The sequence below is a fragment of the Rhizophagus irregularis genome, chromosome 11 (genome assembly GCF_026210795.1).
Source record: "Rhizophagus irregularis chromosome 11, complete sequence".
Classification (NCBI taxonomy): domain Eukaryota; kingdom Fungi; phylum Glomeromycota; class Glomeromycetes; order Glomerales; family Glomeraceae; genus Rhizophagus; species Rhizophagus irregularis.
The window spans coordinates 3,837,686-3,862,957 of NC_089439.1; the positions used below are offsets into that span (position 1 = coordinate 3,837,686).

Genomic DNA, 25,272 nt, shown 5'->3' on the forward strand with positions numbered 1-25,272 from the left:
CTACTGGGAAAAACAACGAGGGAAGACCGTAAACATGAATCTAATCCAGATGGAATGTATAAAGGCATATCCTATTCGTGGATACCATACAGAAAAAAAGCCATATCTTCGCATTGTCACACCTAATAAAGATCTAAGGTTCACCGCTCTCGATATTATCTCAAGTTACAATTCAAAGGTTGATCCCGAATGTAAAATAGAGACAGCTTCAGACGATACAGGCACATATTATCGTAAAGTTGCGAGAGAGTATAGAATACCTCTTTCCGGGTGGGAATTAATAAGTGATTATAGATATAATTTCAGTGCACCTTATTATGTGAAATCCCAACATTGTCCACATGCATTTTATGTCCACATTGAAAACTTTCGTCCTATAGACAATTTTGAACCATTTTACAAAATATACCCATCTTCTCTCTTTACCCATGATCGAGCATTAGTCCTAACATGGGATATAGAAACATACGACTTGTGTGGGTCAGGAAACTTCCCAGAAGCTAAAAATGACACATCTCAAGTTTTTGCGATCTGTATGACCCTGCATTGGAAAGATGATCCAATCCCCTTAGAGCGGATATGTTTAGTTGATGTAGAAACGGAACCAGACCCGCGCTGGATTACGATTATATGCGGAAACCAGACTAATATAATAAAGGCGTTCGCTTTATGTTGGAAATCTTTTGCCCCAGACATCGAACTTGGATTTAATGATTCAGGATACGATTGGCCTTTCATTGTGGAAAAGGCCACCAAATTAAATGTTCTCGAGTGGATGGTCCAGTGAATGTCGGCAATCCCGCATAAGAAAGCTGATGCTGAATCTATCCTCATTTGGAATTATTTTGGCGGAAAAGGGAAGCCACTAACTAATGGTTTCTTCCGAAGGGACCAGTACGTAAAGAAAGAGGACAGAGGTATCAAAAAAGCGTTAGGACGAGAATCTATCAATATCAAAATCAATCCCTCTTTGACTTTCGAATCCTCCTTTCTTAAACTTCCGGGGTGTGTACTGATCGATGTTCGCGCAAGTTTTATGCAACTTCACCCCCGCTCTGAGAAAACATCACTAAAATACTTCTTAGAAAAATATGGTCTCGATGGTAAAGCCGATATGCCCATGAGCAAATTATGGAAGTATTATTCAGAAGCGAAAGACAGGGCTTCCGACTCTTCCAAAAAACATATGCATGAAATCGTAAATTATTGTGTTATAGATGCTTTACGTTGTCAGAAGCTCATAATCAAATCTAATGTTATAAATGATTACAAAGAGGTGGCCTCAATCGCTCATATATCATTATTCGACTCACATTATTATGCTATAGGAACGAAAGTATCCAATCTCTTAGGCACTGAAGCTTGGGCGCAGGACATTCTATACACCACGAAAATTTCCAATCAGAAAGCATCTGGGAAGTTTCCAGGAGCGTATGTGTTCCCGCCAGAAAAGGGTCTTGAAAATAAGCGCCCTGTCACTGGTTTAGACTTTAGATCCTTGTATCCTAGCATAATTATGACTTACAACCTCTCACCCGAGAAGATGGTCTCAACACTTTCGGAAGTAGATAAGTTAAAGAGAGAGAACAAAGTGCTTTACAGTATCGAGTTCAAGTATGGCGGTAAACCTGTGTGAGCCTGGACCATACGGCATGGAAATAAATCTGATCAGGAAGGTTTATTTACAAAAATATTGAAAAATCTGCTCAATATACGGAATGAATTAAAGGCCCAACTTAAAGTTCTCAGAAAGAAAAAGGAATATATGGGGAAAGTTAAAAGTAAAATGGATTCAACTGGCGGATCTTTCCTGGTAGTGGATGCAATCAAAGATGTTCTATCCTCTGTAAAAAATACTGAGAGGCACGCAGAGATGACCAAGATCCTAAGTCCCTTTATTGTTCCGGAGGAGCGCTCTGATGGAGCTGATTTATCATATGATGATTTTATGAAAGAATATAGTTCTATTTGTTTTGAATACAATTCTTTAAATTCGAAGCAGAAGGCGATTAAATTATATATGAATTCGTTCTATGGTGTGACTGCCCAAAGTGATTCCCTGTTCTATACACTAGCACTTGCTGGAGGTGTTACTTTAGCTGGGCGAGAGAATATCAAACTCGTCGCAGAATTCGTGAAAAAGAAGGGCTTTGGGATAAAATACGGGGATACTGATTCCCTATATCTCACTTGCCCAGATTCTTGTTATGAGAAATGTGATCTGGCCTATAATGGCGGAAAAGGCACAATTTCGAAACTAGAGTACTGGACTGAAATGGTCACAATTACTATGGGCGTAATGGAGAAATTGCGTAATGAAGTAAACAGTTTTCTTAGGCTAAAAACCAGATCGGGTTATCTCGAAATGGCTTATGAAGAAATGCTATTCCCAGTAGTCTTCACTGGGAAGAAAAAATATTTCGGCACCAAGCATGAAGATGCAGTAAATTTCAGTCTGGAGGACCCTTTCATAAGAGGAATTGATACTGTAAAACAAGGCAAATCCCAGCTTTTCAAAACCATAGGGGATCGGATTATGAATGAAGTTAGGGATATCAACAACGAGCATCCTCTCCATAAAATTGTTGAGGACGTTCTTAGGAACGCTATAATTAATACTGAGCAATGGAATTTCGAACAGTTTATAGAGACTGATGCATGGAAACCTGATGTAAATAATATTAGCATCCAACGTTTTATAGGAAGAATGAGAGGAAAATATGATAGTAAAATTCCGATACCAGGTGAGCGCTTTAGTTATGTAGTAACCCATCCCGATACTACCTTTGATTTACATGGTAGAAAGTTAAAACCAACTAAAGGCGAAAAAATGGAATTCGCCGATGTAGCTAAGGAATTGGGAAAGGAACTAGATTTATACCATTATTTCGAAAAAACTATTATTGGCCTCTGTGCCCGATTTATCATGTATGACAAGAAGTATGAGCCAGAACCCTCAAGTCGAATCATGCGAATCAAAGACCCGGATGAGAAATATAAGCAAATTGATGACTACGCTCAAAACAAGGCCAAGTTATGGCTTGAGGGATTCGTAAAAGAAAATATCATAGTCAATGGTGTTACTTCCAAGATGATGGAATCTCGTGGGATTGCTTATAAGCGTGCTTACAGAACTGCGGTCAAAAAGGCACAAGAAATGTTATATCATAAGATAGGGTACTTATACGAAATATTTCATGGCGAATGGCTTAGCTACGAGATTTTTATGGGAAGTAATCCTATTGAGATATTATAGGAGAGATTCATGAAATGCGCTAGGAAACTTACAAAAGATAAAAACCTCTCGGTGGATGGCGAAATGAAGGAAAAAATATGCTCTGATTTTGCTCGATATCCTAGTGAGCTTGCAAAATGTATTGAAGGGTATAATTTATTCTTTCACAAATTGGTCTATCATATGCGTTATAAAGAGCATATATCCATACCAGAAAAAATTGGCCCAGTCTCGTCTATGCAAAAAAATGAGATAATTACTGACTTACCAGCCTTACCTCACATATCAGAAATTGAGGCGCTAGATGACATTACTAATTTATGGTATTTCCATCTTGAAGGTGTGGTCGAGCCGGAGGTGTTAAAGCAAAGCATTTAAATGAATTATATAGATAGTACTCTTAGCCGAAATTCCCACAATCTGCTAAGAGAACTTATACAATATTATTTATATTTTTTTTTCTCGTGCAATAATACTGGCTAACTTCAATTCCTATAATCGATCTTCTGACCCTGAACATGAGAGATCCATCCCTCCGATCATACAGCCCGACCTCAGAAATGTCTAGAGATGATCATTAGTATTTTAATTTGGCAAAACTTCATTAACAATGTTAACGATCAGCCGAAAAATCCACATATTTTAAAGATAAGCTTTATTGGTATAATGGCCGAACTACGTGACCAAGTTTTCCAGTACATAGGCTTCGAACCCAACAAAATCCATTTCCCGATCACAGAAGATGATAGATGGTTATTTCGCAAAATAATAGCGGATCAGGAAGGGATGAGAGATATTGTAATGGATGACTATCAATATTTACTACAACACGGTCATAATGGTAAGGGAGGTAACCAGATCCATATTGGATGGTTGTTTGCATGTACACTGGCCCAAGCTAAAAAGATATTAATAAATCCGCCCAAAGATTTATCAAAAAAAGTATTAGCCTACATCCAAAGAAGATTCAGAGAAGTCCCGCTTGTGCCAGTACTTATACGGTAGTCGATTAGGTATTGAGATAATAAATATCCGGCCTATTTATATATTTTTTGTGTGTGAAGTATCGGTCATTTTTTTCATTCATACCCTATGGATTCCACCATTTCCTGACCACGAGCCATATAACCACAATCAGTAGTAAGGCAAGCATGGAATATGTTATCATGGGCGACATTAGAGAACTCGCAACGACAGGAATAGCCGATGCTAGAGGTATTTCTTGGGACAATGGTACTACTTCTGCGCCACCTGATTCCAAAGGAATCCCTCACTCGAAATTATTTGGGATGAAGTATTTTTCTTTAACGCTAACTGGTCCTTGAAGGCCCTATTTTCCTCCCTTAATTTTGATCGCGCTGAATACAAAGCATCTATTTCCCGTTTGAATATATTATTTGACGACTCTATCCCCTTTTCCATACATTCTATTGTATATTCTTTCGAATTACGGTCCTCCTTCGCATGTTCCAATTCAAGCCTGAGAGATTCTATTTCAGATGAGCTTATTTGGGCCGGCTTCCCTCCCATTGCATCCAAATCATGATATGTGCGCTCTAGATCTATGTCTTCCAACTTACCTTCCAATTCACGTATTTTAGTTTTAAGAGAAAGAATCTGGACCTTATCAGCGGACGAAACTTTCTGGGCCAAAGTTGCCCCTCTCTTTAGTGTTTTAATATTTGATTTGAGCAATTTGATTTCGGCAGTATATTTGGCTTCAAGCTTACGTTGACTTTCGGAATGAGACTTCTGTTCAGAAATGAGTTGGGATCTAACTTTAGTACTGGATGCATTTAACTGGCTAATCTTATTTCCAATATCCTCCTCTCGCTCCGAATACTCTGAATTTTTAGCCAACAACTTTTCACAAAGATCATTAATTTCGGCTTTAGAACTAAGAGTGGCATACAATTTTTTTTCGAGCTCTTGCTCATACGCACTACCAAGCCGATGACCTTTATTATTAATATCTTTCAAGGTATACACATTGGTCATAGCCTTTTTTTCGGCTTAGTTGCTAGTATATTAAAAAAACATGCGATTGAAAATTTTTTACTTGGCAAATTTTTTAGACCGAATATATCGAATACACCGAATACACCGAATCTACCAAAAATATATCGATAATACCGAACAGAAATCAAACGAATACCGAAAAAATATCGAAAATATACCGGTAATTTTTTGAAAGATTTTTTTTTGTCTATTTGTAAAAAATGCTTCGGTATTGCGACCCCCCTATCTGCTGAAGATATCCAGGATATTATTAAAGCTAAAAATTCAACGAAGCGGGCATCAGAAGTCATGGCTAACAAATACAAAATATCAACACGGCGGGTGTATCAAATTTGGAGAGGAGCTCACCCACCAATAGACCCTAAAGATATAAAACTACTGTCAGAAGAACCTGGTTCGTATCAGCAAGCAGAACTTGTGGAATGCAATGTTATTTCTGGGAGTAAGGTAAAAAAGAATGGAGGAAAGAAACCCAAGTCCAAATCCGTTAGAATCTCTGAACCATCTATTACCCAGAATCAGCCAACGGCTACAAGCCCAGAGGGTTCTGAAGGTTTAAATATTAGCAGAGAGGATCTGAATGCATTTTATGAAAAAGAAGCTAAGAGAGATGAAAAAAATAAAGCAGAGGTGAATAGACGTCTAGCCGTGTAGAAGATATTTCCCATTTAGTTTATCATAGCGTACTAATAATTTCTCACACAATTCGTTAAGATCCTCTTTAGACTTAAGAGCGCTAAATAACATTTTTTCAAGCTCCTCATAACTCACTTTTTTTTTAATGCGCCATCCTCACTTAAGTCCTGTGAAATGCAGTCCGGGATCATGGAATCGTCACATTCAGGAGTAATGTTCGCGCAATTCACCTCGAGCTTGTTCTTAACCTTATGCATATTAATTGGGATAAAAAATTCCTTACCATTACACTCTAGTCTCAATTCCCGCTTTGATGCAAGTAAATCATAATTATATTTATCAAGAAGTGTGTTGGGTAAAATTAGCATCGGCTTAGGATACTTAATTACAGCAAAATCAGCATATATAGTACATCCGGGAGCAAAATTTACTGGGACATTTCGGACAGTACCAAGAGATTCTATAGGAATGGTAGCGATGCCTCTAAGGTCATGTTTTTCTTTTGTATCGATTTTCAGCTTTGATTGTTCAGATATATCTTCAGACATGATCGGAAAATTAGCACCAGGATCAACTGTACCTGCCAGAATCACTAGACGCTTAATTTTACATTTAACGGTGACAACATCTGTGGCGGGTTCTTTTTTCCGAATAAAATTTATCTCCATAGGTCCATCCAAAATATCCTCTTCATCTGAATCTTGAGCTGAGGCAGGTACACACTTTTTAGCCTGCTGAATTATGTACAGAAGATAATTCTCAAATTCGATCTGAATGATTTTTCGAATAGTTTCTTCTAAAGACACATGCTTACCATGACTATCTTTATCTGATGAAGCATTATGGGTGGAAGACAAATTATTGTCTTGCTTTACCTTACAAAGCTCAGATTTACTAGAGACTTTAGACTTTGAGGATTTATCGGGATATCCACGTTGCCCAGCGGGTTCTAAAGGGACCGCGTAATTCACTTTTTTTTTCCATGAGTTATGTAAACATTCATATCGCGTTTTCCGGGGTCTGAACCGGCTGACGAATTATCAGAGTTATAATCATTGTCCTCAGATTTTGATGTATCATCATCAGAAAAAATGGGATCAGACTGTTCATCTACTGTAGCCATATGAACTCGACTACTTCTGGATTTGGAATCTTTAGTGAGTTTATCCAATAAGGTTTCGATTTTTCCTAATATTTTTTCTAATCCTCCAAAAGGTAAGGACTCCGAGCGTTGACGCTGAGATGTTTTGGCACCTCTGGTATTATTTCTATCAAATTTGGCTAAGTGGGCTTCAATTCGTTCTAATCTTTTTTCCAATCCTCCATTATTATAGTCTGAGGATTCTGAATACTGATACTGAGCTGATTTGGTATCTTCTCTTATGAGTTTGGTGAGTTTGGCTAAATTAATTTCGATTACTCCTAATCTTTTTTCCAATTCTTGGTTAATATGACTATCAAGGATTGAAGCATTATTCGAATTAATTACATTTTCAGGTAGTTGTAAGCGTTGGGCAAGTTTAGAATGCACCTGCATTGATTCCGCTAACTGTGCTTCCAAAGAAGCTATTTTGGAATTTAACTTTTCAAAAATAGCGGAGGCTTCATTATTCTGGAGGTGTACTTGAGCCGGTTGTGCTAGTTGGGCCTGTAGAGAAGCTATTTGGGAATTTAACTTTTCAATCTCAGCTGAAGAATTATTCTGATAATTTTGGTTTCCATTTAAATTGGAAGCACGCTCCAGCCACATGTCTTTTAGATTTGTAAAAAATGCATTAATACCAGCAGGAGCGACAGCTCGCATCCATGTATAAAGATTACCTGATAAGTGGTTCTTAAGAAATCCTATAGTTTATGCATCATTATCTGCTACACTTAATAATAAAGGTCGGATTCTTTTTTCATAAGTATCTGGCGAGTCTGTGGGTAGAAATTTTTCTTGAGTTAATCTTTGAAGTGCCGACTGCTGACTACCTACTGTTTCTCGTTGATAATGTGATCTCATCCAAGCACGTAAAGTAGCTGGAGAATTAATATTAGCATTTCCATTATATGGATCTTGGGCAGGAACTGGTAAATATTTTCCTCCCATCTGAGCTTTAAAAATATCACATTTGACAACATCATCGAAATCTCCAGCATTTGCATTTTCAAGAACAGTCATATGTCCTTGTGCAAATGATATTGATTGAATAAGTCTATCTAAATAATCATCAGGAGGTTCTTGGCCTATATAGGGCTTAGTTTTTGCAAGAACCGGTGCAATCATAGTTAATACTGGTAAACGTCTAGCATCTGCCATATTTCCTAATGGGTTATTCTGAAGCGCCAAAATTTGTCCCTGCAAATTTAAAATATTCTGGTTTCTTTGCCTAATCACTAGCTGGAAAACAAACTTTTCACGTAGCAATCCACCAATGCGGGTTTGTTTTCTTGCTATAATAACTAACATCCTATTTACCTGGTTTTGGGCATTGGTCTGCAACTCTCGGGTATTTTGCTGAAGACGGTTAGTATCTCGCTGATACAATAGCTGTTTAGCAAATTTTTTTCGCAATAATCCTTGGACACGCCTATCTTTATCCCGATATGAAAACATCCAGCGACGAGATTCTTGTCTCTCATTATTATAGGCCAGCATAGCCAAGTCCCGCTCTTCTTGAGCATTATCTCTTTCCCTTACAGTTCTTTCAGCCTGAGCTCGGGATTCATCTAATAACCGCTGGAATCGCAGATTTTCATTTCTCATATTCCTTAACTGCTGTATAAGAACCTGTTCCCGCTCATTTGTTTTGTTTAATATGTTTTGATAATGATCCCGCTCAGTTGTGGCGTTTTGCAAAGTAACCCGAATAGTATTTAACGAGCCCCTGATACCATCTAAAATATTAATAGGATTTGGCAGTAGTGTACCGGCACCTCTAATATGATTTTCAATCCGATCTAACCCTCTGTTAATATTTCCAATAAGATCAGCTGTTGCCATATCTAAAGCATTTATTGAGATTTTTTTATCTCTGAGAATCCGGATTCTTGCCTTGAGATGTTCTACCTTATTTTCAAGCTCTATGATTTAGCCATCTTGAATAGACCCAACCTCATCTTTGAATTTTTTATCTTGTTGTAAGATCCTAAGCTGTTTTCGCAAATCAGATATTTCCAATTTAAGTTTCTCTACCTCTTTTTCATGGGCTATGATAGTATTATCCTGTAATGAGATAGTTTGATAACATTGCTCTAGCTCCTTCACAAGAGAACAAATTTTTTTCTCATTACTTTTATTATTGGAAATTTCATCCTGAAGCTTACTACGAAGCTCCTGGTTTGTATCTAAGAGTTGTGAATACGCCGGATCGAATGTTGACATGATATTATTCAGCCCTGATTTATAGAACCATCATATAATCGTGTTTAAGAATGAGTCAACCGCAGATTGTAATAAATCCCGATGAAACGCTCCATATAGTCTGTAGACTTCTGTTTTATAATATACCTGGCTTTTATACCAATGCCAAAACCCTATATAATGCATGTCAGAAAGAAGGATATTCTTTTCGATTGCGAGATATTGCAAAGTGGTTAGTGTATCAATATATCCATCAAATTTATCGACAACCACTACCATGTAAAGCTGAAGCAAGTTTTTCGAAGATTAAGATTCCAAACAAGGTTCAGCAGTGTGACATTCTGCTCCACACTCATGATGATCAGGATGGTAGAAGGATATTTGTTTGTACTTTTCTAATCATAGATGTGGCAACACGTTTTAAGGACGCATGCTCAATAACATCGAGAAATAGTTTAGAAATCTGGAATGCGGTAAAAGAAATATTTGAGGATCCTTCTAATCCTCTCACATGGCCAACATTATTAATGACTGATGGTGATGCCTCGTTTCGGGGTGCATTCTTTCGAGGGATGCAACAATACAATGTCCCAATACGTGTTGTCGACCTTTATAGTTTTGAGAGCTTGGCTTTGATTAAAGCGTTTAAGAAAAGAATAGCAGAATTAATATATAAAGTCCAATATGCTATAGAGGGACGATTAACTGACGGAGAGCAATCAAGACTATGGAAAAAAATTCTTAAGAAGTATATTGATTATTTGAATAACAGTAAGACACGCTTTATTGGGATGTCTCCAGCTCGTGCTATGACTTTGGAAGAAGTTGAATCAAAACCTTCTAGGAAAGCTAAGCGCGCAATTGGAAAAGATGAGGAGATAAAGTTACAAAAGGGTACAGCGGTTAGATATTTGTTGAAACCAGGTGAATTGGAAGGGGACCATAGGCGTAGAGCAACTGATCCATACTGGAGCTTGCGTGTCTATAAGATAAAAAGAGTTGTTATTGGGAAGAACCCGCCACAGCCAATTTTATACTATCTTGAAAATGGACTTATTGAATCTACTGCTCATTTGATGGGACGAAATCCCAAAAGACCTTTCAAATTCGAGGAACTCCAAGTAATTGAGGAACCTGATAAAATCGAATATCCACCAGATGAATTTATGCGGAAATACCATCCTACTGGATTCGTTCACTATGTTCAAGTTGCTAATAATAAATTGACTAAAGCCGATCAATATGCTAAAAAGTGTGGTGGCCATTGTCTGGAAAAGACCGGGCGAATAAATGGACATAATGTATACCTCTGGTCCTGTGAAAATGGTGCGCATCAATGGGAGTATCCATTAAAGTATATCATAAAAAAATTCGAGTGGTGTCCTCTATGCCACCATACTACCGAAAGAAATTGCCGATACATTTTTGATGATCTGCTAGGCAAGAAATTCCCATCCTGCAGACCATCATTTTTGAATGGGATGCAATTAGATGGTTATAATGAAGAATTAAAATTGGCTTTTGAATATCATGGATCCCAACACTATAATCTTAATTCAATGTTTCATAAGAGAGGCCAGATAGATTTAGATGAACAAAAATCCCGAGATCAAAAAAAGCGAGACATATGTAAGCAAGAAGGTATATGTCTTATCTCGGTGCCCTACACATGTGACCTTTTTCCCTACATTAGGTATACGCTAATCGAAAAGGGATATTTGGATGATGCAAGTGGGTAAACCAATCTATTGGGCAGGGCATTTATTGCCGGAACTTGAGAAATTGTTACATTATTTTTCGATATAATAATTAGTTAGATCAAATCATGAAATACGTAATATTCGCAGTGGACGAAGTCAAGCCCTCGAAAAAATATCAGGGTGATCCTCATGCACTGGCATGGCCTTTTCGAATTATAGTTGCAGGGGCTAGCAATTCGGGTAAAACGAATATGATTCTAAACCTGCTGGTGATGAACAAATTTTACTATATGTTTAAGAAAAAAAAGAGTTCTAAAATAGGTGAGCGCAATGTTAAATGCGATGACGTGATACTTTGTGGCCACCATCTTAACGAGCCTAAATATAGAATTGTTCGAAACTTTTATAAATATCTTGCGCAAGATAAATCCAAGCCATACTATGAAGATATCACATTCTCTACACTCACTCCTGATAAAATTCCAGACCCAAAAAAGTTCAATGTTAAAAGAAGTAAACTAACGATATTTGAGGATGTCTGTTCAGACCCTCCAGCTATACAGAAAAAAATTATTCCATATTTTAGTAGAGGTCGCCACGAGAATATTTCTTCTATTTATGTCTCACAAAAATTTCACAGGATTCCTACGGATATTCGTGAAAATGCAACGCATATTGTACTCTTCAGTGGTGGGGGTTCAACCTGAAAACTTGCTGACATTATAAGTCCTTATACAGATGCTGATCAGCACAAAGCTTCAAAGGTCATCGATGGTTATTTGAGACAAAAGGAATTTGTGGTCATCGATATAAATAAACCGAGATCTGAATCCTTTTCACTTCGATGGGACACTCCGCTCAATTTGGAAAAGGAAATCAAATCGTTGGGCAATACTTCCAACTAGCTGTGCTGGCAACCAATTACCTGATAATCATTTAACTGCCAAATCCCGAAATGTGTATTTTTTCTGAACCTCTAGGTCATATTCAGATTCTCTATGTTGTTTCGCCCATAAATCTCTTTCACAATTGCTGGAATACGTTTCCGGTTCTGTAGTTACATCACTGTACTTCGTGTAAGAAAGAATCTGATCAACAAGAGCGATAATTTTTCTATCCTTGGCAGAGATAACATCCTCCAAATGCCGGCATTTATTCTCTAATAGGTCAATAGACTTTTCAGCTGATGCAAGAGCTTTTTTCGTATCAGGGATTATACTCTTGAAATAAGCTACCGAATTTGATAATTGGGCGACTTTCTCACCACTCTCCTCTAAAGACTTGGTCATAGCTACCTCACAAGACTTATACTGTTCTTACAAATCGAGAAGCTCTTCAATCTTTTTTTTCAATACCTGCTTTGATATACACAACTCCTCATTTTCTTGCTTTAACGAAGTTTTACAGTTGCTAGTAATAGGCTTCATCTTCTGACGCTCTTTTTGCTTAATATAATTTCCAATTGCCTTATTTAACAAATCTTCCACTTCGGGATGGATACTACTTGCCTGTTCTATCGATAATGGATGTTTTCGTGAAGTAAGACGTCGTTATGTATCTATTTTGATGGAACGAGAAAGCTGGTTAAGTTGCTTTGAGTAATATACGTGAAAAGATGGCGTTAGTATACCGGTCATTTCTTATAGATAATAAAAAATTTTGAGAATTTTATAGATTCAGAAATTTGCCAAGAAAATTTTCTGGGACATAATGATGTTTCTCGAGGAAAATGCCAAGAATTTTTTTATTATCTAATACACTGCTTTATTAATAATATAACTTAATAAAAATTACATGTATGAAATCTCTATTCTATGAATTTTTGGGGGTCGTAACCGTTACTACCATTTCACTAGAACTATGCTCACTATCCCCAGAGTCAGAACTATATAATATTTTGTGAATCGTACATGCGACGGCCGTTCTCAGAGTCATCAATGCATGTATAAGCGGGTATACGGCACTTAGGGAAGTCATATGCAACGGAATTGTTGCCTCCTCTATTAAACAGTACTTGTAAATTCCTGATTCTTTTCGCATAGCATAAAGTTCTATAACATCGCCTAGAAATGGATCGAGCAGAATATAAATGATTTATGAATATATAAAAAAATAGAAGTAAATTATTCGTACCTGCGATGTTAATAGTGAATATGGTCAGATTTTGCCTCCTCGATGGTTGGTTAAATATCTTTTTAAGGTTTTTTATGTTTCTTGTGGTGTCGATAGAATCCTTGGAAAAACGTATTAATTTTTTGTGATCACGATCCCGCTTATCTTGACTGGAATTAGGTCTACCGGTCTCAAGATAAACAATTTCAAGTTCAGCATTTTTTCTGAACTGGACTACCATCATATAATCGGCTCTTCAGGCAATTTTACGAGAACCTTTTCGTATGGCACTAGCTGAACTCCCTTCTTCACCCCTTAATTTAGAAAACATTAATTATAGCAGATATAATAGTGGAGTAATGAAACTTTTTGAGCTAAGCCTACCATATATCCCATGCTATCGGGTTTTCTGGTAAATCGCTCATCACTATATTTAATAATGGCGCAAGCACCTCATAAACATATGATCCTTCGTTTATCGATTTCCCCTTCTTTATATATGCATCATATTTTGGCGATTTCCAAACCTTGAGCCTATAATTATTTATTGGTTAATGAGCAAAGTAAAAAATCATATAAACAGATTTCAGCAAGAATTGCTCGCCAGTGACTTACATAGATTCTAACATCCGTTTTGTTAGATCTTGTAATTCTTCGGGCTTATCCAACCATTCTCCATAATTAATATTACCCAAAACCTCGTCTATGTTAATTTTCGATTCTTCGTTTTGGATAAATTCTTTACAAGCTTCCATTATATCATGATTCTGTTCTAACTTATATTTTCGAAATGGTTCCTTAAAATATCAGAAACCAACCCAGGCATATTTGTAAAGGGTTCTGACTTGATATCTAGAACACCTGAACAAATCGGATGATCGAATCCAAGATTCTCCACATTTATTTCCTCAAGTTCTGTTTCTATTCTCTCCCACATAGTTTTCTCATAACTAGCGCTCTCCGTCATGCATCGTCCAACGTCATGCTTCAAAGATCGTAAATTTGTATTTGCATCTTCATACCAGGCTTCTGTATCGATTACTAACGCTTCCATTTCTGAGAGTGAACATAGATCTTCGAATGCAGTTGTGACCTAAAATATATTTAAAATTAGTTTCCAAGACTCGTTTGACAAAATAATTTCATTTTACATCGCGGGATCAGATTAGGTTTCCATTTTCATAAAGTCTCAAGTGCCGGCAAAATATTTGATATGTAGATATAGTATAAAACTAGTTACTACTGAGTGGGAAGTAATAATATTACAACGGACATCAGTCTCTTCGCTAGTGATTATACTATACTAGAAAACCTAAAAAAGTATGTCATCATATCCATATATTCATCATGAAAATAGTTTATCGCCTTACCCGTTTAGCTAATTTTTTCCCAGTACCAAAATTTCGAAGCTTCTTTTTTCATTCAACATCCTCCGAGGACTCGCTCTAAAACTTTTTGCAAAATATTTTCAAAGTTCTCCACCTCCTTTTTAAGGTTGCCTGTCCATTCACCTTCCTCTACTCGTACAAATAATGCCGTAGAAATTCTGACGATATCAAGGGGTTCTCTGGTTAAAAGAAACTCTTCCATGTTTAGATAAAATAAGAAGATAATTGTTAGTGAAAAGCTTGCTAGGCGAAGTAAAAAAAACAATATATGGTAAATTTTAATACCTTTTCGCCATACTGCCTTTTTAAATGTCTTGCATTTCCCATTCACGTCCTCTCTAACTCACATTCATGTTTGGGGAGATAGAAGAAATATGCGAGGCACTTTACGCCAAAATTTTATGTTTAAGAGTAAGACATGCAGAATGTGCATTGTAGATCTCAACATTGCAAAGGTGTTGAGGAATATGCATATACGAACTTTTTTTTCGCCTGACCGCTTAATACTAAGATCTGGCAACGTTATATAATGTATTTCTGTCGAAGTTAGTGAACCCCATATAGTAGAAATAGCCTGTAGCTCTGGAGAAATAAACTCACAAATAAATGCTATTCCACTAAACGTTGCTAGGGAAAAAATTCAAAATATTTTTGGGTGTGTGAAATTATTTCGTCGCACAAGCATAGAGTATCACTTATTACATCATATCCACTCAACGGGATCAGAAACACGTTTATTTTCTGTCGCATGGCTGGTCTAACCTAGATTAGACGGATCACAATGATACATTTCACTAGGCGATCACCCATACATTGTAGTGGAGTAAGCGAATGAAAGTAAAAAAAATGATTTATTGTATTATTAAGTAAAGCGTCTTTGGCTAATAATTATACATAAATATAATACTATATTATTTTGATAAAAAATCTATGGCCCAAAAAACTCAGCACACATATTCACAATTATTATCACAGGTCGAAGGGGCGCCATTGTCCAAAATTCAAAAAATGCAAATTCCCCATTTTCCTGGAAAATGGTGGGAAATTGTGGAAAATGCTGCATTACGCTGAGCAATTTTTTGGAATAGCATTGTTACAACATTGTCCGATTTAGCAAATCTTATGAAATTTTGGGAAAATGCTACATTATATCTCAAATGTAACATTTTTGTAACATTTCGTAACATTGTTATAACATTGTCATTAAAATCAAATTTTGCTTTTTTTTTGTTAAATGTTCCAATTTTCTTGCAAATGGTGCATTTTTATGAAAATTTCACATTTTACTTCAAATGTAATAACATTTAATAAAATTGTTATAATATTGTCAATTAAAATCAAATTTTGCTTTTTTTTTGTCAAATGTTCCAATTTTCTTGCAAATGGTGCATTTTTATGAAAATGCCACATTTTATCTTCAATGTGATATCATTGTAACAACATTTCATAAAATTGTTATAACATTGTCAATTAAATTCAAATTTTGTCAAATATTCCGATTTTCTTGCAAATGGTGTATTTTTTTATGAAAATTCTATATTTTCTGTCAAATGTTGCATATTTTCAGAAAATTTTACGTTTTTTTGGTCAAAATATTTCATTTTCGTCAGAATGTTAAGATTTTACATTTTTTTTTGAAAATGCTCAGTAATATAGCATTACACTGGAAAATGTAGCATTTCACCAAATTACACTAAAAAGCATCACAATTATCTCATTTTTTGGAAAATTCCACATTACATTAAATTATACTAAAAAATGTAGCACTATACTAGATTATGCGGCATTGCACTAAAAAATACCACAATTACACTAGACAATGTAGCATTACACTAAAAAGTACCACAATTATCATATTTTTTAGAAAATTTCGTGTTATGCTGGAAAATGTAACATTATGCTAGAAAATTCAGAATTGCACTAAAAAATACCACAATTGCACTAGACAATGTAGCATTACACTAAAAAGTACCACAATTATCATTTTTTTTTTAAAAAAATTTCGCGTTATACTGGAAAATGTAACATTATGCTAGAAAATGCGGAATTGCACTAAAAAACGTGGAATTGCACTAAAAAACACAAAAAAAATACTACAATTACATTGGATAACGTAGCATTACACTTAATTACATTAAAAATTGATGATAATTTTTATTTATTTAATTACGTACATTATTAAATTTATAATATTTATATTTTAAACGCATTATTTAACATTAAACACATTGTTAATATAACACGATGTGTTGTGATGTAATTTAATACTAAACCTTACTACTGAAGACTCCCTCTTTTTGTCACTATAAACAGGCGGAGGGAGCAGCAATGGCTCTCCCCCTATAGGTACTTTATGACCTCTACCTGTTTACAGAGGAGGGCTTTTCGTAAAGTATTAGTTAATAGATATATATACAGTCAACTCCCTCTATAGTCACTCCCGTTATAGTCACATTCTACTATATAGTCACACCAGTTGAATGTTCAAAACACTTTATTATTAAAATCTATCCTATATAGTCACAATCTATCTATAGTCACTATCACACCTATCCTCAAAATCTTATATTAAAAAGAACCGTTTATAATCACAGTTATATAAAGAATATATTAAATAACTTGGCATCTAATAATCGTACAAAGATGTACCATAGCTTGTTAGAATCGTCTCACTGAGACGAATCGAATGGTGGTAGTTTTATCCTTTTACGATCACTGGCTGATGAGTTATTCAACAAAATGTTAAGCATCGGCATTATTATATTCCTTGATTTACGTTTACTGCGCCATTTAACATTTTGCTAAATATCTCGGTACCTAGTGATTGTAAAAAGACGATTAATAGCTCGTTGGAATCGCCTCATCAAGACGAATCGAATGGTGGTAAGCTCATCTCTCTATGATCAATATTGACGGAGTTACTACTTAAAAACTATTTAATATTTTTTAATTTCGGAAATTGATCTAGTGATTGGATTTCGATGTATTTTATACCATTAGATTCGTCGCATCAAGACGAATCGAATGGTAGTAAGATCGTCTTTCTAGGATCAATATTGGCAGAGTTATTACACAAAAACCATTAATATTTTTTTAATTTCGGAAATTAATCTAGTGATTGGATTTCGACGTATTTTATACCATTAGAACCGTCTCATCAAGACGAATCGAATGGCGGTAAGATCATCTCTCTACGATTAATATTGACAAAGTTACGATACAATAAAGTTTTAAGTATAATTCTGGCTAAAATTATGTTAATTTTTGGCCGGAATTATGATATACAAATATAAGAAATTTTTTATATAGTCACATCTCTTTATAATCACCAAATATGGACTGTCCCAAATGTGTGACTATAAAGAGAGTTGACTGTATATGTATATATAAGCATATATATACATCTATTTAAAATTATTAAAATAAAAAAAAAAAATTCCGGGGCGGAGGAAAGCCCCTATTTATATAAAATTATATATCACGTGCATCACGTGATATTACTTAATAATTACCGCAGCTTCAGCTGCAATATAACGAAAAAAAAAATTAAGCTTTTTTTAGCAAAAGCTTAATTTTTTTTTCTCACGTCCTCTTTCTTTCTTCCCTTTCCCCTTTCCCTTTCGTTCCATTTCCCTTTCCCTTTCGTTCTCCCCTCCCTTTCGTTCCATTTCCCCTTTCCCCTTTCTCCTCCTCCCTATTCGTTTCATTTCCCCCTTTTCTCCCCTTCCATTTTCCCTTTCCCTTTCGTTCTCTTCCTCCCTTTTCGTTTCATTTCCCTTCCCTTCGCCCTTTTCCCCTCTCTTTCTCTCCCCTTCCCCTTTCCCTTCCCGGAAAATTCCAACGAAATGGTAAGTTTCGAAGCGTTCGCTTCAAAACTTTTAATATATTTTTTTAATTTCTTTTAGGAAACGTTTCTAACGCTTCCTATACTCTCTTTTTTTTTAGATCTCGATATTCGATTTCGGAAATTTAGGAAATTAAGGGTAAGTTTCAAAGCGAGTTCGCTTCGAAACAGTGTTTTTTTTTTAATTTCTTTAGGAAACGTATCTAACGTTTCTTATTTTTTTTTTGTGTAGGTCCTTCGGCATGCTTCTTTGAGATTCGAAATGGTAAGTTTCGGAAGCATATCTTCGAAACTTTTTGAAAATTTTTAATTTCTTTAGGAAACTTTTCTAACGTTTCCTTTCTTTCTTTTTTTGTGTAGGTCTTTCGGTATTCGACTTCGGGAAGCAAGGAACTGAAAGGGTAAGTTTCAAAGCGTTTCGCTTCGAAACTTTTTAAAAAAAATTATTTTTTTTTTAATTTTTTGTAAGGAAACGTTTCTAACGTTTCCTATTTTTTTTTTGTAGAGATTTTTCGATATTCAACTTTGGAAGGCGAATCAGTAAGTTTCGAAGCGTGTTGTTGTACGCTTCGAAACTTTTAAGAAAAAAATTTTTTTCTTTTTTTTGTAAGGAAACGTTTCTAAGTTTCCTTTTTCTTTTTGTAGGAACGCCGGACGTTTAGATGATGAGTTCGAAACGAACCAGTAAGTTTCGCAATATTGTGTTGCAAAACTTTATTTTTATTTATTTCTTTTTAAGAAACGTTAACTAACGTTTCTTTATTTTACTTTTTGTAGGTTCCGGACATTAGGATGATGGTAAGTTTCGCAATGTTACATTGCGAAACTTAATTTTTATTTTTTTTATTATAAGAAACGTTTATATTAACGTTTCTTTTTTACTTTTTGTAGGTTCCGGACGTTAGAATGATGGAAACGAACCGGTAAGTTTCGCAATGTTACATTACGATACTTAATTTTTTATTTTTTTTTATTAAAAGAAACGTTAACTAACGTTTCTTTCCTTCTTTTTGTAGGTTCTGGACGTTTGGATGAAACGACCCGGTGAGTTTCGCAACGAATCGTTGTGAAACTTAATTTATTGTTTTTTTTTAAAGAAACGATATTAAACGTTTCTTTCCTTTACTTTTTGTAGGAACGCCAGAACGAATTCACGAACCGGACTTTGGGTGGAAGGTAATAAAGGGAATTTTATTTTTGTTTATATTTTTTTCTTTATTTCTTAACGAAACGTTAACTAACGTTTCAATTTTTTTTATAGATCATCTTAACATCCACTTCTGCCAAATTGGAACTAAAATGGTTAAGAAGTTCAAAAAGAAAGTGCTTGGCAAAGGTGAATGAATTGAAGAACCCATCCAAGTAATTGGAGGAGACAAAGGAAACTCCGGGCATTTGGTGGGGTGTTCTTTTATTATATAACGAAACATTATTTAAGTTTCGTTTATTTTTTGTTTTTTTATAGGTTAAAGGAATGAAAGGGAAAGGTGAGAACGAAAGGAAAGAGAAAGATGAGAACGAAAGGGAAAGGTGAAAAACGAAAGGGGAATGTGAAAAATGAAAGGGGAAGGTGAAAAATGTAAAGGAAAAGAGAAAACGAAAGAGAAGACGAAAGGGAAGGGTGAGAACGAAAGGGAAAGGGAAAACGAAAGTGAATATTTCGAAGGTATACTTCGAAATTTTTTTATTTTATTTTTCAACGAAGTGTTTATTAACGCTTCATTTTTTTTTTTTAGGTTCGGCGGCCATTGGACAGACCGGAATTCAATATTTCGAAGGTATACTTCAAAATATTTTTTATTTTTATTTTTTTCAACGAAACGGTTATTAATGTTTCATTTTTTTTTCTTTTTTAGGTTCAGCAGCTCATTGGACGTATGGAATTCAACATTTCGAAGGTATGTAACTTCGAAATGTTTCTTTAATTTAATTTTTTTCACGAAACATAAATTAATGTTTCGTTTTTTTTCTTTTTTAGGTTCAGCGGCTTATTGGACGTATGGAATTCAACATTTCGAAGGTATATAACTTCGAAATGTTTCTTTAATTTAATTTTTTTCATGAAACATAAATTAATGTTTCGTTTTTTTTCTTTTTTAGGTTCAGCGGCTTATTGGACGTATGGAATTCAACATTTCGAAGGTATATAACTTCGAAATGTTTCTTTAATTTAATTTTTTTCATGAAACATAAATTAATGTTTCGTTTTTTTCTTTTTTAGGTTCAGGCGGCTTATTGGACGTATGGAATTCAACATTTCAAGGTATATAACTTCGAAATGTTTCTTTAATTTATTTTTTTTTACGAAACGTATATTAATGTTTCGTTTTTTTTCTTTTTTAGGTTTTCTATTTTGGCACTGGTGCAGATTATCCATAGATTATCGGATATCTGATAAATATAGATTATCGTTAAATAATAATAATTGTGCATTTATTAATAAATAAAATTATAATAGATTATAAATCAGTGTTTTAAATTGTCATAGCGTTTACACTAAATTGTTTAAAATTATTACTAAATTTCGCTCAATTGTCCGAAAATTTCACTCAATTATCTGAAATTATTGCAAAATTTCACCAAATTATCTTCGAAAATGTTGCATTTATATCGTTTACACTCAATTGTCCAAAATCGGTAAAACATTTTCACTCAATTGTCCGAAATTATCCTAAATTTCACTAAATTATTCAAAAATCTAGCTAACATTTACCAAAAAAATGCAAAATTCACCACAATTTTCCACAATTTGTATTACGTTTGCACAACATTGCTGAAAAATTCACCTAAATTTTCAACAATTTACATAATATTACTAAAAATACACTACAATTTACCACTATTTGCATTACGTTTGCATAACATTACTAAAAATTTAACTAAATTTACCACAATTTGCACTTCGTTTGCATAGCATTACTAAAAATTTAACTAAATTCACCACAATTTACATTACGTTTACATATAATTACTAAAAATTTAACTAAATTCACCACAATTTGCACTTCGTTTGCATAGCATTACTAAAAATTTAACTAAATTCACCACAATTTACATTACGTTTACATATAATTACTAAAAATTTAACTAAATTCACCACAATTTGCACTTTGTTTACATAACATTACTAAAAATTTAACTAAATTCACCACAATTTGCACTTCATTTGCATAAAATTACTAAAAATTTGCCTAAAATTCACCACAATTTACATTACGTTTGCATAAAATTACTAAAAATTTAACTAAATTCACCACAATTTACACTTCGTTTGCATAACATTACTAAAAATTTGCCTAAAATTTCCCACAATTTAATGATAATTTACTGAAAAATTTCTCAACATTTGAATTAGGAATTCTGTAGGAATTCCGCCATTTTGACAAAATTTGCCAAATTGTAAGTCCTCCATTATCCCAAAATTGTAACACAATTTACCTCAATTTACCGGGATAATTCTCAATTTGCCAGAAAAATTCCAGGCAAATTTTGCGACAATGACATCTGTTCGACCTGTGTATTTGAATCTGAGAAATCTATAATGTTAAACTTTCCCTCAATAGTAAAACCATATTCAGATTTAAAATAGTCAATTTCTAGCGAATCACATGGATATGGTTTGCCTGTTATTTTACATCTATAATGCGCATATTCTGAACTTTTAACAAAGTTTACATTGCCATTGTTATAATATTCATTAATACGGTAATATTCAGGATTCGATAGCCACTTTAACATATAAGACCAATCACCATATGTAACGATTCTATAGCCTTGCTGATGTAATACTATAAAAGCAACTATATATGCTACAGTATTTAGGCGATTATATAACTGGTATTTCTTCATTTCTGCCCAATCACTAGGAGAATAATATATATATTCCTTGTACCTTGTAGCCCGTTCGGTTAGATATTCTTTAATATATTTTTGAGCAATATTTTCGTTATATGCTTTTTTAAGGCAGTTGACATATTCGTCGGTATGAAAATCATATTCTTCTTGAGTCTGAGGATTTATTTTTCTTTCATAAGTCAAAAGTATACCTAAATATTTCTTCCTATCAGGAGTGCTATCATTCCTCACCATATTCCAAACTCGTTTTGCCAATGTCTCAGGTCTCAACTTGTAACTCCTCCAAGCCTGTTGGATAAGTTTTGCACTATTAATTAATCGATATGCAACACTTTTCTTAATTTCTTTTGAAGCACAAGAACAATAAAATTCAGTGCTTTTTCTGTATCTAAAATAAATATTACCATAAATTACATCAATCTCATCACCACTAAGCGCTTTTTTACTTTTTCGTTTCCATAATATAGATCTATAATATGCAACACGCCTTTCCTCTATTTTAGCAATGCATTCATTCAGATGCTTATCTGCGCATTTCTCAGTATTTTCACAGATAAATACTAAGGAATCACATGCAGTGCAATAAATATGAAATGTACGTCTTCCAGGTCCGAATTTCTCATCTTCATATAATCTTTCAGTCATATGAATATATTCATTCTTTGAGAAGAATGTTGGGTTATATTCGATAAGTTTCCTGAATGGAACACGAATTCGGGAACACCACATTTTTGGCGTTTCATTACTATATCTGTAATGCAGATTGTTTAACGCCCGCACTACTACATGATTTAAACCAGAATAGTTAGTTTTAACCATTTTTATAGTTTATAGCTGATCTTTAGTGATTTATAGCGTTTTAGCAAGTATATTATAATAAAATAACAGATTCATTTTTATTCGATTACAAGCATATCGGGGATTTATATAGTGGCTATATTTACAGTACATGCGGTATTGCGATTTATGGCATGACGTAATCGTATCACAGGTATCACCCTAGCTCCCCTGGCACTGGTCAAACCTTTTTTTATTATTTATACTTTAATACACAAAAAAAATCTGACCGCTGGGCGCAGTAGTTGAATTGTGTGTGTACTATAATTGATCTGCATTTAATACAGTATAGGAAAAATTCGAATATATATATGCATTATAAGTCACATTACGGAAAAATAAAAATCAGTGGGCAATTATATAATACCTATGGCTTGTGAAAACTACTATTATTACATGGAAAAATAGAAATGGCATTGTTGTTAGATGATGCGAAATTTCTACAAGATGAATATTACATAATCAAATTACTGCACATAAAAAATTAGCAACATTAAGACACATTATAATCGGTTGTGTACGTCATGTACGTCGTTTAAGCGCATGTTCCTTTTGGTAGTGTTTCAAGAAAGCGTGGTGACTAGTAAAAGTTGCTGTACATCCAGGTCCGTTACAAGGAATATTAGTAACATCATCATCTGATGAACCTGAATCTTGCTGTAATCATTTGATGAAATAAATAAATGATAAGATCTAAAATAAAATCATCAATGATAAATCGTCACAACATACTTGTGAGATAGCCTCTTCAATCATCTCAACATCCAAGATGAATCCTGGAAGAATCTGCTGACCGCTAACCCTGGTATCCATATTTCGCCATCCATGTTCATAATGACGTACAGCATTACTATTTTCGTACCATCTCCACGAATGGATAGTTCCCACCAGTTGGCCGTTATTATCTTGGCCGATGTCAACTAGAAATCCTAACTCCACAGATGTTCCCTGTGCAAAAATTTCATTTCTGAATCTATCGTCAAATACTTGGAATTGTGCTTCACTTTCAATAAAATCAACCTCAACAACAAATATTGGGGTGAAGGGTTGACCTTGGAAGGTCCAATTTTGTAGTGCGTTCAAACCGCGGTCTGTTTGTTTTGGAGTGAAAGAAACGTCGGGTGCTCGAATTGTTCTCTGTCCCCCGACATTAAAATCAAAGCCACCTTGCGAAGAGGTAACGCCTCCATTTTGATGCGTTTCGATGTTCCAGTTAGCTAACTGTCTTACAATCTCAGCAACAACTTTTTCTCTAGCGTACGGAGTTTGAGGCATCGGGATTAATTTTCCGTTTTCGTATTCGAAGAGGTTAATTGGTTTTCCGTTAAGTTGTATAGTGCGAGTCTTAAGTTGGTCGTTTATGTACTCGAACTCTTCGAAGGTATAAACCTTCTTGAGATCTAGATTTTCAAGATCTATTTTCTCGCAATAAACTTTAGACATGTTCGCCATGGTTATTGGAATAGAGTATGAAAATTTTCAATACGAGAAATCCGTTTTTAACGACTTTACGTTACACAAGTGAACAAGCCAATGACTTACTTCTGTTGAAGATATAAGTAACCCTGTAAAAAATCTGATCCGTGTTTTATCTTTCCATGTTTTTTCCGTGAATGTATCATTTTCATGGCCTTAAATCATGGAAATTTTCATCTCGCTAACACGGATATCCGTGAATGTATCATTTTCACGGAATTTTTACGGAAGACACGGAGAAATAATGGAAATATTCGAATAAAAATTTTTTATAGGGTAATCCCCTTACTAATATTATATCCAATGTATGACGTAATAGCGATCAAGAGAAGAACGTAAGTAATAGGAAAGAACTAAAATTAACAAAAGAAAGGCTTTAGATAAGTAATAATTCCAATAGTAAATTCAGATATCTTAATAATCACAACAGACCACGAACGCAGTAAAAATTACGAGAAGGATAGATATGATATTGATAAAACTTTCTTTATAAATGAAAGAAGAAGACATTGATTAAAATTTTAAGAAAGAAGTTTAAGGAACATTTTTTTTGAATACTCATTATTATATATCTTATGAGGTATGACATCATTTGATTAATTGATTTTGTATACTTTTTTTGGATTTTACTGATGTTATATTTCGGAGTTCGAAGATATACATATTTACACATAAAAGAACTACATAAACAATGATTTATTTTTCGATTCCTTTATAAAAAAGTGGAGGTAGCAAGCGAAATGTATGATGCTATCAAAGAGGGAGGGAGTACGCGGATCCTAGGCCATTTAATGCGAGTCCCGGCATCAAGTTATTTCTTTGCT

The 25,272-nt window shown here is 34.5% G+C and overlaps 10 protein-coding genes across 10 annotated transcripts; 4 read left to right on the forward strand and 6 right to left on the reverse strand.

The window, feature by feature from the left end:
• Positions 1 to 1,765: 1,765 nt before the first annotated feature.
• OCT59_003308 (uncharacterized protein) lies at positions 1,766 to 3,256 on the forward strand (the record flags this gene model as incomplete). Its single annotated transcript, XM_025326438.2, has 1 exon — positions 1,766 to 3,256. The coding sequence occupies one exon, from the start codon at positions 1,766 to 1,768 to the stop codon at positions 3,254 to 3,256; it is 1,491 nt and encodes a 496-aa protein (XP_025176128.2).
• Positions 3,257 to 3,319: 63 nt separating this feature from the next.
• OCT59_003309 (uncharacterized protein) lies at positions 3,320 to 3,613 on the forward strand (the record flags this gene model as incomplete). Its single annotated transcript, XM_066145533.1, has 1 exon — positions 3,320 to 3,613. One exon carries the CDS (start codon positions 3,320 to 3,322, stop codon positions 3,611 to 3,613), a length of 294 nt encoding a protein of 97 aa, XP_065996248.1.
• Positions 3,614 to 4,471: 858 nt separating this feature from the next.
• On the reverse strand, positions 4,472 to 5,233 carry OCT59_003310 (uncharacterized protein; the record flags this gene model as incomplete). Its single annotated transcript, XM_025332171.2, has 1 exon — positions 4,472 to 5,233. The coding sequence occupies one exon, from the start codon at positions 5,231 to 5,233 to the stop codon at positions 4,472 to 4,474; it is 762 nt and encodes a 253-aa protein (XP_025176129.2).
• Positions 5,234 to 5,542: 309 nt separating this feature from the next.
• OCT59_003311 (uncharacterized protein) lies at positions 5,543 to 5,908 on the forward strand (the record flags this gene model as incomplete). Its single annotated transcript, XM_025326439.1, has 1 exon — positions 5,543 to 5,908. The coding sequence occupies one exon, from the start codon at positions 5,543 to 5,545 to the stop codon at positions 5,906 to 5,908; it is 366 nt and encodes a 121-aa protein (XP_025176130.1).
• A 113-nt stretch (positions 5,909 to 6,021) lies between these two features.
• Positions 6,022 to 7,640, reverse strand: OCT59_003312 (uncharacterized protein; the record flags this gene model as incomplete). The annotated part of the gene is made up of 2 exons (XM_066145535.1): positions 6,022 to 6,839; positions 6,917 to 7,640. The coding sequence occupies 2 exons, from the start codon at positions 7,638 to 7,640 to the stop codon at positions 6,022 to 6,024; spliced, it is 1,542 nt and encodes a 513-aa protein (XP_065996249.1).
• A 102-nt stretch (positions 7,641 to 7,742) lies between these two features.
• Positions 7,743 to 8,876, reverse strand: OCT59_003313 (uncharacterized protein; the record flags this gene model as incomplete). The annotated part of the gene is made up of 2 exons (XM_066145536.1): positions 7,743 to 8,231; positions 8,352 to 8,876. The coding sequence occupies 2 exons, from the start codon at positions 8,874 to 8,876 to the stop codon at positions 7,743 to 7,745; spliced, it is 1,014 nt and encodes a 337-aa protein (XP_065996250.1).
• Positions 8,877 to 8,963: 87 nt separating this feature from the next.
• Positions 8,964 to 9,257, reverse strand: OCT59_003314 (uncharacterized protein; the record flags this gene model as incomplete). Its single annotated transcript, XM_066145537.1, has 1 exon — positions 8,964 to 9,257. The coding sequence occupies one exon, from the start codon at positions 9,255 to 9,257 to the stop codon at positions 8,964 to 8,966; it is 294 nt and encodes a 97-aa protein (XP_065996251.1).
• A 5,213-nt stretch (positions 9,258 to 14,470) lies between these two features.
• Positions 14,471 to 15,226, reverse strand: OCT59_003315 (uncharacterized protein; the record flags this gene model as incomplete). Its single annotated transcript, XM_066145538.1, has 5 exons — positions 14,471 to 14,631; positions 14,722 to 14,733; positions 14,784 to 14,820; positions 14,918 to 15,063; positions 15,199 to 15,226. 5 exons carry the CDS (start codon positions 15,224 to 15,226, stop codon positions 14,471 to 14,473), a joined length of 384 nt encoding a protein of 127 aa, XP_065996252.1.
• A 4,611-nt stretch (positions 15,227 to 19,837) lies between these two features.
• Positions 19,838 to 20,727, forward strand: OCT59_003316 (uncharacterized protein; the record flags this gene model as incomplete). Its single annotated transcript, XM_066145539.1, has 7 exons — positions 19,838 to 19,946; positions 20,017 to 20,058; positions 20,137 to 20,178; positions 20,259 to 20,300; positions 20,381 to 20,422; positions 20,502 to 20,543; positions 20,624 to 20,727. The coding sequence occupies 7 exons, from the start codon at positions 19,838 to 19,840 to the stop codon at positions 20,725 to 20,727; spliced, it is 423 nt and encodes a 140-aa protein (XP_065996253.1).
• Positions 20,728 to 21,739: 1,012 nt separating this feature from the next.
• Positions 21,740 to 22,954, reverse strand: OCT59_003317 (uncharacterized protein; the record flags this gene model as incomplete). The annotated part of the gene is made up of 1 exon (XM_066145540.1): positions 21,740 to 22,954. One exon carries the CDS (start codon positions 22,952 to 22,954, stop codon positions 21,740 to 21,742), a length of 1,215 nt encoding a protein of 404 aa, XP_065996254.1.
• Between the last annotated feature and the right edge of the window lie 2,318 nt (positions 22,955 to 25,272).